The sequence below is a fragment of the Falco peregrinus genome, chromosome 2, assembly GCF_023634155.1.
Source record: "Falco peregrinus isolate bFalPer1 chromosome 2, bFalPer1.pri, whole genome shotgun sequence".
Classification (NCBI taxonomy): domain Eukaryota; kingdom Metazoa; phylum Chordata; class Aves; order Falconiformes; family Falconidae; genus Falco; species Falco peregrinus.
This window is the reverse complement of record NC_073722.1, coordinates 120,767,085-120,782,436: the sequence shown is the minus strand read 5'-3', so window position 1 is coordinate 120,782,436 and position 15,352 is coordinate 120,767,085. Positions and strand designations below refer to the sequence as shown.

At 38.6% G+C, this 15,352-nt stretch overlaps 1 protein-coding gene across 3 annotated transcripts in view; it reads left to right on the top strand.

Annotated features, from left to right (window-relative positions):
- Positions 1-15,352, top strand: part of CA10 (carbonic anhydrase 10) — a 209,864-nt gene that overhangs the window by 183,049 nt on the left and 11,463 nt on the right. For all 3 annotated transcript variants that reach the window (XM_027795704.2, XM_005243656.3, XM_027795705.2), the window contains 2 exons: positions 12,585-12,680; positions 14,961-15,033. In XM_027795704.2, the coding sequence (XP_027651505.1) occupies positions 12,585-12,680; positions 14,961-15,033 (169 nt within the window). The remainder of the gene's footprint in view (positions 1-12,584; positions 12,681-14,960; positions 15,034-15,352) is intronic.

Below are 15,352 nucleotides of genomic sequence, written 5' to 3'. Positions count from 1 at the left end.
GTTTAGTATGTGGACAAAAGTAATTTCAAAGACTTTTAATTAGATCAGCACCCAAATTCACCTTTTCTAATTGCAGAAAGTCTGATTGACTAAAGATTTCTTCGGGAGTTCAGCATTTTGGAGCATGGCATGTTCCCTGGCTTGCTTTCATTAAGGGAAAATATCTGTTTGGCATTTCAGGTGTTTCCATGCCAGTATTTTCACCATTTCAGCTACATAAATTAACATGCAAATGAATACAGACTGCATTTTATAATGGAAAAAAAAGCTTTAACTTCTGTTGTCTGATGCAGATAGCCTGCTGATACAAATTGCAAGTGTGACTGTACTACTGCCCCTTTCACCACCATCATGTCCAAGAGGTATAATTTCAGTACTAAAAGGACTCTGGACTCATCTATGTTTTAAAACACTTGCGGTATTGATCTGAAGTGCCGTTGCCGCACTCACCACCCCATCCAGTGAAGAGCTGAATTACCAGTTAAAAGATTCCAGATTCATAACGAGCCGGATTACATTTTGAACCCTGACATACAGGATCCCCAAAGCACTCTGTGCTCAGGAACCTCCCTTCCACAAACCTCAAATCACATTAGGCAGATCTACTTTTAAGGGTAGAGATGGTGACCATGGCTTCACCCTCTGTTCATTCTTCCCTCCGTCTAATTCCTAACTGAAGCACTATTCGCTTTTTTTACAATTGTGCTGTCTGCGTAACTCATTTTCTTTGCCCTTTTGTCTATTTAATATTTACATCTCTCTGCTCAGACAGCCCACAGAGACATGGCAGGTACCATATTTCTCTTGGAGATGCAATTGGTTTTCATTATTTTTCAATGACCTTAACTTACAAACTTTAAAAACTTGTGAATAAAAGTGTAATTCTGAGGTGTATTCACAAAGGTAACTCTCGGCTTTACTTCCTAATGTTCAGATGGGATTTTCAGAGGGTTTCTTGTTTCTAAGCATTCGTGTTCTATAGACAAGACAAACTGAAACAGAGGTCGTTGGTGCTTAGCTAGTCTGGGCAACAGTCACCAATAAGTTAGAAAAAGGTTGCTACTGTGCTGAAATATGTAATGAGAAAGTTTCTGAAGCAAATGGAAAAGGACAGGTTCCTTTCCTGTCTACATGAAGCCAAGACATTTATTTGTTGTGGGTGTAATGAAGCAGCCTTGAGGGATGATACAGAACAGGAAACTGCAAAAAATACCCTTAAGAAAGAAAACCACTGTTAGGTCTGTGAACTTCAACCAACTGCATTATAATTAAGGCTACTGGAAAGGCTTCTGTGATTATCATCATCATCTTCTCCTGCTTGTTTGTAAATGGCACTGATCTGCAGGTGTGTGGCTCTACTGAACTGCTCTTACCACGTGGCAGTTTCCAGTGCCCTTTGCAAGGTACCCAGAAGAATGTGTTCTTATGATAAACAAATGCTGCTGTGTGCAATTTCGTGCCCTTTTAATTTATGCTGTACTGCACTTGTTCAGTAGTGTTTGCCAATATCCTACTTGCTTTCACCAAATCTGCAGATAGAGCTAAAAGGCTTACTTTAGATAACCGGCTTAGTTATTTCTAAGTGTTAGTTATCTTTCCTATTGAGTGTAATGCCAGTCAACTCCTTTAGAAACAAGATAATTTAATAGTTGTCTGCCTTAAGCTGTACTATGTCATACTCTTAGATAATTCATGTCGCCTTGTTTCGTCTGTGCTCATTATTTCTCAGCTTCAAACTTACCTTTTAAACTACAAATGTGAAACTCTTATGCAATTTACATAAACAACTAAAGGCAGTTTTACTTCCCTTAGCTTTAAAAAAAGCTTCCAGTATATTCTTAAACAAACAAAAAAAAAACCCCCACCCTTATTTTCTGCCTACAGGGTAGATCTGTTCCTTCTTTCCTCTCAGTCTTTGACTCTGCACCTTAAACAGGAAATCCTGGTGTGAATTCTTCAAATGATTTCTAAAAATTTGACTCTGTATTATATCATCTCACCTACTGCAGCATTAATATCCTAAAGGATCTTCAATAATTCAATAAAACATTCATTCCAGAAATGCTTTTAGCTATTTTGAGTCAAGCTGGGCTTCCTCAAACTTTTCTCTGTTTGAGCCATCAACTTACATTCAAAGATTTAATGCTACAATCACTAGCAATTACATTTATTTCAGGTTCTTCTCCTCTTTTATCACGCTTTAAATGTTTTCCTGTTATCACTCTTTAAGGTGCTGGAAACCAGTGTCCCACAGTCTCCTGCCAAAACTATTCTGAGCTTCTTTTTGTGCTTTTAATGGGTGATGTGTCACTGATTGTCATGGATCAATAACATAAATTGAACTTCATAACATGACATACATTATCTAGATGCTTTCTCCAACACTGTTAATGTTAGATCTGAGCATCTCACAGCATTGTGAATGGAGAATTGCAGCTATTCCCATATCAGAGATGGCAAGCTGGGTAGAAAGGGTAGGAAGATTTGCTTAAGGGCAGAGAAGGAGCTGAACATAATTTTCTTAAGTCATAGATGAGCAACCCAATCACTAAAGGGGAAGGACACTCCTGAAAGAAAAGCATGTGTCAAGGAATCATAGAATTGTTTCATTTGGAAAAGACCTTTAAGATCATCAAGTCCAACTGTTAACCCAGCACTGCCAAGTCCAACACTAAACCATGTCCCTAAGCATCACATCTACACAACTTTTAAATACCTCCAGGGATGGTAGCTCCACCACTTCCCTGATCAGCCTGTCCCAATGCTTGACCATCCTTTCCGTGAAGTTTTCCTAATTTCCAACCTAAATATTCCCAGCATGCTGCTGGCTCATGTTCAGCCGGCTGTCAACCAGCACCTCCAGGTCCTTTTCCACCGAGCAGCTTTCCAGGCACTTTCCCCTCAGCCTGCAGCGTTGTGTGGGGTTGTTGTGACCTAAGTCCAGGACCCAGCACTCAGCCTTGTTGAACCACCTCGGCCCATCAGTCCAGCCTGTCCAGACCCCCCTGCAGAGCCTCCTGCCCTCCAGCACGTGAACATTCTCCCCCAGATTGATGTCACCTGCAAACTTCCTGAGGGTGCACTCGATCCCCTCCTCCAGATCACTGATAATGACATTGCACAGGGCTGGCCCCAGCACTGGGCCCTGGGGAACACCACTTGTGACTGGCCACCAGCTGAGTGTGACTCCATCCACCACCACTCCTCAGGCTCGGCCGCCCAGCCACTTTTTTATCCAGTGAAGAGCACAACCATCCAAGCCATGAGCAGCCAGTTTCTCCAGGAGAATGCTGTGGCAAATGGTGTCAGCAGCTTTACTAAAGTCTAGGTAGACACCATCCACAGTCTTTCTCTCAGCCACTAAGCAGGTCACGTTGTCATAGAAGGAGATCAGGTTAGTCAGCCAGGACCTGCCTTTCATAAACCCACACTGGCTGGGCCTGATCCCCCGGTTATTCTGCAGTTGCCATGGATATACTACTAATATTTTACAATTCCACTGGTTTAAAACAGAAAGTCTCATCTCACCAAGTGCCTATGGCCATCCTCCATATTCACACACCGCTTTCCCTTCCCAAAGGGCAAGCAGACCACCTCCCTTTTCCCCGCCTCCCTCAATAGCAGCCAATTTCCATACATCGGGTGCCAAGTTCTTCTCCCACGCTACACCTGCCAGCAGGGAGCAGGGAAGGAGAGGTCACCAGGCCATGCGCTGTGGCAGGAGCGGTAATGACAGACTGGATGCTTGTACTAGGCTGAGATCAGGCAACAAAAGAGAGCCTTCGGGTAGCTAGGCAGGAGTTGCTGCCCAAATGGGATGGACAAGGACTTCCACAAACCTCAGATGGGCCACACCAAGAGCTTCTTGAAATACACCCTCAATGATACTCTGTGCTTTCCTCGTATATACACCTTATTGTGCTTTTAAGAACCTAAAATCCCATGCTTCATTTTTACCACAAAAAAATTATATTCTTAAGAGTACACTTCCATATCCAAGAGAGCAGGTAAAACTGATAATTGCCTTATTTCTGCTTCTGGTTTGTAATCCTAACACTAACCTTTTCTTTGCTTGTTAGTTAATATCAAGTATATTAAGCTTGACAATTCCTTTTCCTACTAGATTGTCAAATGAGGACAAAAGGGATAAGGGCTAGATCAACAACTAGATTTTCACTAGCTCGAATTCTATTCACTTTTTTTGCTTGTTCTTTTATTCATCAGTCTGTGATATTTCACTGTCTGCTGTTGCCCATCATGCCCACCCTTTGAACAGAGATGTAGCTACAGATGGTACTTTGGCAAGGTAGACTGAGAGCTGTAGTGGCATCACATGTTGTTAGAGAAGGCTCGAAATGTTAATGCATCTCTGTCGCACCGTTCAGTGACCTTGCACGTGTGTCCTTTTGACTCGATGTCTCAGGGTAACACAGTGAACAACCAAAATAGCATCAATCATCTACTTCATCACATTTCTGACTTGCAGGAACCATTTTCTGCTGTTTTCTGGACTGATTGCTAAAGAAATACAGAATTCCCCCAGAAATTCAGAGCACCGTTATATAACTGAATCTCACAAATGGAGCGTTTATACTGAATTCATCATCATGGTGCCTGAGCATCTGTTGTATTTAAAATGAGAAAACAATTTAAATGTAGTGTTTAGTCAGAAAATCCTGCACGAATCCAGAAATGATGATAGGCTCATCTAATAGCCTTTTTTCCTACATTACCCCTATTCTCTCTAAGATGTAACTTTTGTAGATGATGGATTGGGTCGGTGCCAAATTACAGCTTGCAATGAAATTTTGCATTAGCCAAGACATAATCAACATTAAACATTTGAGTCTAAGACTTCATTTTGATCCTCACACAAAGTGAATTGCAGAAGAGTGTCATTTATTTATGTTTATCCAGCTCTTGCTCATCTGCTAACAATGAATGACAAGAGTGGTTGACTAGCAGGTCAGCCAAAAACACCCCATGTTTAGAGTGATCGGTGGTGGAAGGCTTCAGCAAACGACTGCCTTGTCAAAAATTTTCCTAAGTCACACAGCAACCAGCATCACACACATCTCTGTACCTCTGGGGCTCAATTTGGATTTTTCCTTCATTGTGTTTTCTACTATCTGGAAGACAGTACAAATGATTGTGACACTTGCAACACTTGCAGCAGCATTTGGATGGCAGGAGTCCATCACCTTTCACATCTACTTCTTCAGCCTATCATTTACTTAATTTTTTGGTGTTAGCAGAAAGGTGAAAAACCCTAATAGCAAATTCCAAGACCTGCACATGCAATCTGATCTCATAAGCTGGTAATTTGTACTTTTTACTGTAGTCCTGTGGATTTTTAAAAGAAACATTAAGTTTTAAATATTGTCTAAAATACCGTTTTTTCACATGCAAGTGAATTAAAGACTTACAAAAGAAATAAGAACATAATAATATTAAAGAGAAATACCTTGAAATCATTTACACTTTATTCATGTCGTATTTTTCATATTTTCTAGCTGCTATGGTTGCATATAAACAAGTAATAAGTATGTTTTGCTCTGTTATTAGCCTTATCAGTGTAAGATACCAAGTGAGCAGCCAAAATGACTGTCCTGCTTCATATCGGATTCTCACCAATCTCTTTTCAAATTGCTACTAAACAGCCAGTGAGAGTACCTTAGAACAGATGCCCCAGAAAGCTTGACTCTCACTCGCCTTTCATTTGTACGCCTGCATCTAGAGATAACAACTATAAACCTCAGGCAGATTATGCTACTTTTTTTTTTTTTTTTAAGAGTCATAATATATGGAAAATAAAACACAGTGTTAACTGCTTACCATGCTAAGTAATGCTTAACTGGATAAAGCTTGCCATTGAGCACCATTTGTTGAACAGAAGTATTGCAAGTTATTTCTTGTTACCAACTGGTCTAATGAAGAGTTAGACACCACTTGCAGTTTAAATGCTAATTCCTAGCGTACCATTATTTCTGGTAAAGTAGATTTGGAAGCCAAGTATAGTTAACTCCTGACTGCATTTCCACTATACAGCATGATGCATTATTGCATTTCTCTGTTGCTTTTATACAGCTGTCTGCTCAGAAGCAGGAGAAAATGCAAGTTCTTTCCTTGCATTCTTTTAAGTAAAAAAGAATTATAATCTCTTTTATTTATCAGGGGTACAATTACTGGCATATTGCTATAAATGTGGATGATGAGCCTTTCTATTAAACCAGCATTTTATAGGCATTTCTTTAAAATCACAAAATAACTGTCAAAAGCATTAAAAAAAACCCAAAAACACAAACCACATATGTCAGCAACAGCCTAAAGGACCTCAGTTTAATAGAGAGAACGTCAAAGAGAGTCAGAGATTTAAAATTATTTCAAAGAAACATTTTTTGCATTTCTCCTTTGTTATATTAAACTAAGTTAATCCTTATAGCTGATCTTCTTAAAACCACAATAGGTTGCTAAAATATTAAGTAAACTGCTGGAAATACAGGTGGCCATGTGGAATTTATTTTACCAATTTACCGACAACGTAAGAGTACCTCACTGCTGTGGTAGCGCTGCTGAGGTAGATCTATGGATTAATTAATAAGTATGAGGGTAATACTACCTTGGCAGATCCTAACATTTCGTCGTAGAGTGCCCTGTGCATGAGAAAACTAATAACTTGTGCCTTGAGCAGCTCAGGAGTATCCACCAAGATACTTACAATCTTCTCCTTGAGCATGTGTGTTGACAAAGTTTGGTCAGTATAAGAACTCAGGAAAAGACAAGCAACTGAAAAAAAATAAGTCTGGGGTTTTTTCTTCCTTGAATACCCCATGTGGTATTTAGGCCTATTATTAAGCAACACATCATAAAAAGTCATTCATCGCTTGCCAAAGACAGGAAAATTTCCACTGCATCACTGCCGGATATTGGTCCAGTTGGGACCACGGGTTCTAAGGAGCCTGGTGCATGTTTGCACAGATGGTGCTATACCTCTCCATGAAGCAAGAGGTTCATTTAATTTAATTTAAGAGAAATCGGACAAATTTGTCAGCCATACAAATTACACATCCTAGAACCAGGTGACATTTAACAAAACAGCGAACATCTCAATTCTCATACTTATTCAGATACACAAAATTAATACCATAAAGAACTCTCAGGTGATATGACATTACTGCTCTTTCCAAAGGGTTTTACAAAACCTGTAAGAGCAACTATATTTTAACACTGGAATATCAAGTGTTGATATCAGTAGGTTTTAACTCATTAAAATTATTTTCCTGCCAAGCAGAAATTACATTTCTGTTGCTGTTTTTATTAAACTTTGGATCAACAAAAAAGTGCAATTTTTTTCCTTAAAAAAATCTTAGTCACTTTTTACAAGGACTTTGAAGCAAAACAAACCTTTAACTTGTCTTCTTCGGCTATTTCATTTACTTTTATTCCCTGCTGTGCTAGAAACATGCTTTCTGCTTGCTGTCAGTCAGGTATCCCAACGGTTTATCAAGTAGCACCCCATAATATAAATATTATAGTTGCAGATTAGCTGTTCCTAGCTGCCATTCACTTCATGGTTTAGATCCTCTGTCAAATCAAAATGTTTATTCACTCAATTAAAACAGTTAGAAATAAGAATAAAGGGTATTCCATCATTCCCAAGAGGACTCTGTAAACATGTGTATGTAAAGTACTGTGATACTCTAAATTCCCTGTTTCATATTTCTCCATGTCTCACCATGGTAGAACATCTCACAGTGATGTGACATTTGTAAAAGCGTTATGCATGCACATTAGATCAGAGCTCTGTAACTCACAGAGCTCTTTGTCTAAGTTAAAAAATTGCTAAAAAATTGCTGAAAGGAGTCCCTGGAATTTTTGGCACCCACAACCATCAACACAGCAAACTGCCTCCTTTTGCTTAGCCAAAGAACCTTGGTCAAATGCCACACAGAAAATATCTTGCTACTAGCTCTGCCCGAAGACGCACATTTCACCTGGGTGAAGGAGCAAGAAAAACAGCCAAACCCATTGCAGAGGAAAAACAGCACAAGCAATATGAGTACTATGAGTAGAGGGCTGAACTTTAACAAACTACAGGCAAAGAACAGGTTATTACCATTATAAACACACATGCATATGTGTTGGGAAAGGGAATCAGGTGTTCTCCCTGCAGTGGCCTGAACACGAGCCATCATATCAGCCTATCTATATTATTTTTCCCCAAGGACACAGCCTACCAGTCTGAGGAGATTACTCCTAACTTACTGGTGTCAGCTCTTGCTGACATTCCCACCAACAACCACCTCAGGCATCTAAAAAGTGCTGTGTCTGCTCCTGGTCCAAGGCACATACTTGGGTGATGGAACAAGGGCACATTCTGTTTTTTCATCAGCTAAAAGAGAGTAATTAATCTTAATTCTCTTCTTCTTCCTGAAAAATACAACTTTCATAGCTTGAGGAAAACAAAGAGCTATCAGTTGTTCGGTGGCAAATTAATCTTAAAGGGGGAAATCTTCCAAAGAAAATCAATAGCTTATAACAAGATTCTGGATAGTGTTTGAGCCCTGAAACCCTAACTAGAATCAGAGGGTACTTTCAGCACCACAAGTTTGCTCTTGTTGTGCTTTGGTTTTAATGCCATGTCATCATTTGGAAAACTGAGATTTTCACATACGAGCAATTTTAGTTATGTGTGGCTTTACCTTCATGGAAGACTCTAGTAATATTAATACAGACTATAAGATTACAGGTATCTCAAGCAACTTTAAAGAAATTATTCTCAAAAGAAGGAATTTAATAGGGTATTACATTTTTTTATCCTGCATGTAATATTCTACATCTAAGACATCTTTATTCATTTGTAGCTTTCTAAATTAGTCTGTTCCATGTGAGAAACTCTGAAAATGATGTCTTCTTACATTAAAAAAAAAAAAAAAAGAAAAACCTAATGAGTTTGACCATGGTGCCATGGAAACAGCTTTAAAATTAATTTGGGTGCAGGGAAGAAGGATACAACTCTAACACAGAGAAACTGACAGGTTTTAAAAGAAAAAAGGTCTGTCTTCATTCGGCTCTGGGATCTTTGAGAAACAATAATGCAGAAGGCAAGGGGATCTTTTCAAACTATATCAAAGGAAAATCTCTCAAGCACACTCTCCAAGATGGTTCGTTACCAAACAGAGATGGGTTAAGGAGAGGAGGAATGGGGCAGAGACATACAAACCTGCAGGAATGGGAAACTTGAAGCCAAACCCACTTGAAAGCACAGTAAAGAATGCCAGTTCCCAGACAAGTACTTTTATTGTTAAGATTGTGCAATACAGTGTGGAGAGATCATTTCTATATCACCAAAGGAAATAACTGTTCTAATTTCTAATCAGTTCAAGTCTGTTAACTCATTCCCACGAATACCTATTGACTGCCTGCAGTCTGGGTGTGAGTTTTGCGCAGAGTGAATTGTGTTTCTCTCTGACATGAAGAGAGGTCTCCAATAAAGACAGCATTACGTGCTGAGGCCCGTATCTCTTATTGCAGTACAGTGCGTTATGCAAGACTAGAGCTGCACTGAACAGTGGGCTCCTTCCAGAGAGGCTGGGACAAATATCCTATATATGGTCATATATACTTTCCTATATGTGGTCATATATACTTTAGGAGGTTTATTTCCGTAAGTCCCATCAGTGAAAATGAGTTTGACACTGACTCAGGGCTTCTATGTGTGCAAGAACTTGGTCTTTACTTTTACCCATTCCTGTAGTAGACATTTTGGTTTATTAGATAAACTAAGTTAATCTAAGTGTCTTGGTTTCAGCTGGAATAATTTTCTTCTCAGTAGCTGATGCAGTGCTGTGTTTTGGAGTCAGTACGAGAATAACGTTGATAGAAACAACTAAAACATCAGTGTGTTAAGTAATGCTTACTCTAAATCAAGGACTTTTCAAGCTTCCCATGTTCTGCCAGTTAGCAAGTGCACAAGAAGCTGGGAGGGAAGCAGAGCCGGGACAGCTGACCCAAACTAGCCAAGGGGATATTCCATGCCACAGAAAGTCATGGTCAGGATATAAACTGGGGGGGAGCTGGCCAGGGACTCCGATCGCTGCTTGGGGACTGGCTGGGCATCTGTCAGCAGGTGGAGAACAATTGTATCGAGCATCACTTGCTTGGGGTTGGAGGTTTTTTCCATTTGGGTTTTATTCCTCTCTTTCTCTCCTCTTTTCATTACAAATATTATTGTAATTATTATTATACTTTATTTCAATTATTAAAATGTTCTTATATCAACCCATGAGTTTTACCATTTTCCCCAATACTTTTCCCCATCCTGCTGGGTGTAGAGGGGAGTGAGTGAGTGGCTGCGTGGTACTTAGTCGCCAGCTGGGGTTAAACCACGATACCAAGTCATTGTTATTCTGGGACTTTGTACAGAGGGAATTTTAGTCTAAAGCACATTTCATCACTTATTTTCTTGATAATTCACAAGTTAGTTTGTCTGCCAGACTGAATTGTTGTACATAAAAAGAAAAATACGTTACTAAGCCTAAAAATTTCAGTGAGAGCACAGTACCCAGAACCATGATGTTATCAAAGTTCAGTAGTACCACAAAGTGATGACTAATGAGCCTATAACCTCTGTGTGCTGTGGAGTAAATGCTCTCATTAATTCTTTACAAGACCTTTAGGAAACATACTGCATTCATCCTCTTCCTAGCTGTCAGAATTTAGTAGATGACTTTGCCTACTTTGACATTTTTACTTTTTCGTTCCAGTTTGGTTTGTTTGCTTGCCTTAAAAAATGCTTACTGTGTGAACTGCAAAAAGGACAACCAATAGTTCCCAATCCAGACAGGACAAAACTAACTGAAATTAACACATAGCAGTAATTTTGACCCGTACCGTATTCTTTGGTCTGTGAACTGTTAGGTGTAAATAGTAAAGCTATGTGCCAAAGATCTTTTAACCTTATCAATGCAAATATTCTCTTTCTTTTCAGAATTTCCACTACTGCTTTTTACACCAATGTCTAAGCACTAAAACAGCACCACTAAGGGATTTTGGGGGTGAAGAGGGACAGTGCTTGGTGGATTTTTGTATTAGGAAAGCTCATAAGATCTGATTCTGAGTAATTTACTTATAGGAAGGATAAATTATGCAGTCAGAGCAGAGTGTAGGAAATAGAACTGTCTGAACACTCCCAGAGTTCGGGTGCATCACTTATTTCTCACTTATCATAGATTGAGATAATAATGGTGTATAGGTTACACATGAATTGGGGTGCTGTTATAATTCAGATCACTACTGGTACACGTGTTGGTGGACATACATATTTGGATGGCAAAGCAAGGCTTTGTCTTTGTCACTTGATTGTGTACTGCAGATCATATAAGGAGGTCACTCTTGCAAAAAATCTTTGCAGTTTTATTTCACTACTGAAGCACCAGACTTTGCATTCATCCAAAAGACAAAGTCACCAATGCTGGCACTAAACCCCATCTCAGTGGTTTTTTTGGGGTGGGTTTTTTTTCCTAATAATAAACATGGAACACACACTATGATGAAATTTCTTTACTGGAAGTATTAGTCCTTGGCTATTTGTACAGTCAAAAAGACTACCAGACATAGATCAAGTTAATACTGATGTTGTTCATAGTATGTAAGTCCAGAAATTTCAGTGGACAGCCTTTAGATTTATGCCAGCACATGGAAAACACACCTAATTTTTAAATACAAATATCAAGCTGCTATAATTCTGAAAATGCCAGAACAACCACCTTATTTTTCTAATTGACATCTGAAAACTAAAAGAGAGATCTTTAGTCTTTCAAATTCTTAGAAGTACTTAACTGCCTCACAAGTTCATTGAAGTCATTCATCTTTTAAATAAATTGAGGCTACAAATCGCAATGCAAATAGTAACAGTGTCCAGTGATCCCAGACAAATCAAATACCATTGCTTTGGGTAAGACATGTATATATGCAGGGAGAAAGGTGAACTGTTTCTTCATAATTTAAAAGTTCCAGCAAATCATAAAACTAAAAAGCAGAAGGAAAGCTGTAGGAGCTAAGGAGAACCTGGTTAACAATAATACAGTAAGTGCCTAACTGTAGGAGCTTTTGTAACCGAGTTTGTAAAATCTGAATATTAATATTTTGAATTCTGTGAGTGCTGGTTTAAACAGCTTCAAACCCATAGCCCATATGTTTCTTCAAATATTTCAACCCTTGACTCCTCTGTGTTTGGCTTGAGGCTGAAAAGTACAGATTACTTGATGCCCATGGCAAGTGCTGTTGCAACAGGGAAATTATGTCAACCCCTGCAGTGCAATTCATAACTTGATGTGGGTAAATTCACTTACTGGCAATTTAGAAGAAAACATGCTGGTGCTGTGCCAGTTGGAGCCAGATGGTGACTGAAATTATTAAAATCATGCATGTTGCAAACCTCTGAAAAATTGCACTGTTACAAAATATCCTAAGCATAGATGGGATCCTAATACAAACCAATTAGTGTATAAACAGTATTTGCAAACAGTGTACGGTATGAGTTGCTACTGTTTAATTGTAATCTTTCCCTTCTTGTTTTCTAGGTTCAACTAATCCACTATAACCACGAGCTGTACACAAATGTCACAGAAGCTGCAAAAAGTCCTAATGGGCTGGTGGTAGTTTCCATATTTATGAAAGTAAGTATTCAGTATCATCAACACAACATATAGACAATGGACTTTTCCCATGAACTGTAAATCTAGGAATTACACTCCTCATTATACTATAGCAATGCCTAGAGGCTCTGATCTGAAATCCAGAGGCAGCATCATCCTAGGAACTGAACACACAATCTCTACTCCAAAGCTTTTACAGTTTAACGTAAGGAAAATGGAAAGCAGGGGAGAAATCCTTACATCATAAACATCACTCGTAACACTTTAGTAGCTATGACAAAAGCTACTAATTTTGCAGATTTGGTGTTTCTTCATGAAATGTTATTCATTCAATTAAAAGTGAATCTCTCCTAATAGGTTGAGGCAGGCCCTGGGAAAGAGGGCACATTTGCTCTTTGTAGACATGCTGATGTTTCAAAGGCAGCAACATAAGTCTTTCTCACAATGTTATTTAAAACATCTTCAACTATCAGAACTGAAAGAACATTAAAAGCATGACACTTAATATCTTCCAGACATGTGAATATTTTGTCATATTGAAGGCCCCGTTCTGTTGCATTCAAGATGCATAGTTAGGTTCATGAATTACAGTAATCTAGCATTGAACTCGAGACTTAATAGTTTACTCAAACCTTCCTGCTTACGTTGAAGAGACCTTTGCTCTCATTTTATATGAAGAATGCATTTCCTCCCAAAATGTTGTTCATATTCTGCCATTATGTGATCTCTGTGTCATCAGTCTAAACAAGCATATATTTCTGAGTAAGTGCTTTATGCTGGAATAAATCGCTTTAATCATCAGACTTTATGTATTGGATATGTATCGGTTCCCTTTAGTACTCTCTAATCCCATTTCATAAATTTCCTGATAAAGTGTTAACCTTAGAATTAAAACATGCATTTCACATAGCCTATTGACTAATTTTATGTAAAAGGGCAATTTTCATACAGGTCTAATACTTAAGAAAGATATTTAGGTTACTTTTTTTCATCCAAAATGTATTCTATTATAAGCAAATGATCTGACTTGAATTGGTGCAAAAGGATAAAATTGAAACAAGCCTTCAAAATGCCCAGCATGCCAATTTTGTCTAAATAGTGCATCGCTCATGGACTTGCTGAGTGAGTTGCTCAACTCTTGTAACAAGCAATAAAATTTAGTATCTGCCTCACCATATATTTCTCTAGGCCTCTCTCACTGGCATGAAAAGATGCGTTCTACTTTAAATGTCCAAAGTAGTTAGAAAATTTTCTGAGTGGAGATATAACTATCTGATCTTCCACAAAAAAGAACCTGAACTGAACTTTCTTGAAGGCTACCTGCCAAACAAAGCTGGATTACAGTTTGACTAATAGTCCATTTATTTTCCTAAATCTTAATTAAACTTTTTATGACGTTTTCCATTTTCAAAATACCTTGATTTCATTCTGGATCAATGCTAGATGTGTAACAGCAGCATCCAGTGTCTGATAAAAAAAAAAGTGTCACAGAATAATTGGAAGTTAAGTAAGATATTAGAAGGCTAGCTACAAAGTTACTAAAATATCTCCATTAAAAGTGACTCTAATTATGTTGCTAACCAATAATAATTTTGCCATTTGCAGCGCAATAAAATCTCTCATTAAATTATCATTGGTAATAAACAATTATGTTGCTGATAAAGTACATCCACTGCCCTACCCTCCCACCCCCAGAAAAACCCAACACAACAACAACGCCTCCAAGCCCACAATTAAATCTCTTTCAGGTATGCTTATGTTAATGTAGACTGAACATTTTATGTGTATGTATACATGTATGCATACATATTTTTGAGTGCATGTGGGTGAAATTTTGGCATTTCATACCTGTATATAAAACAAAGGGAAGACAGATTTTATTTGCAATCTAAATAGTCTGCTGCAAGGAAACTGTATTTCCCAATAAACAGAAAAATAATAGACTACTATATGAAAATCCTCCCTAATTACATGAACCACCTGCAAATTGCATCAGAGCTGTGGGCGAAGAAACCTGTACTCACACTTGCATTCAGGCATTCATTTCTGTTCATCATATTCTGCCATCCTTGGTTTTTTAGATTTATTTTTAGATACCAACTTTTAACAAGTTTTGTTAGAAAAATATCTCAACAATTATGTCATCTTCCCGCAACACTGAAAAAAAGGCAGAAACAGTTTGGAGAGGTGGCAGGAGAGAGAGAATGAGTATGCATGTGCATGCACACACAGAACAGCTACACTTCCAGAAAGGAAATGTTTTTGAGAAGATTTTGACATTGTACATTTTCTCTTTCGTAGGTATCTGAATCATCAAATCCATTTCTAAATCGTATGCTTAACAGAGACACCATAACGAGAATAACGTATAAAAGTAAGTTTCTTTTAATTTGCTATGGCTAACATCTGTATGCTTTTAGCATCAAATAATGTGTTTAGCAATCACAGAATGATAGAATGGTTTGGGTTTGAAGGGACCTTAAAGATCATCTAGTTCTGACCACCTTGTCATGAACAGGGCCCCCTCCCACCAGCCCAGGGTGCCCCCAGCCCCGTCCAGCCTGACCTTGAGCCCTGCCAGGGATGGGGCACCCACAGCTGCTCCGGGCACTGAAGCAAGAGGCACTTATGGACAAAAATTATAGTTTGTATTGCCAGCCACTCTGCAGGATAAACTTTGGCAACCCGAAAAA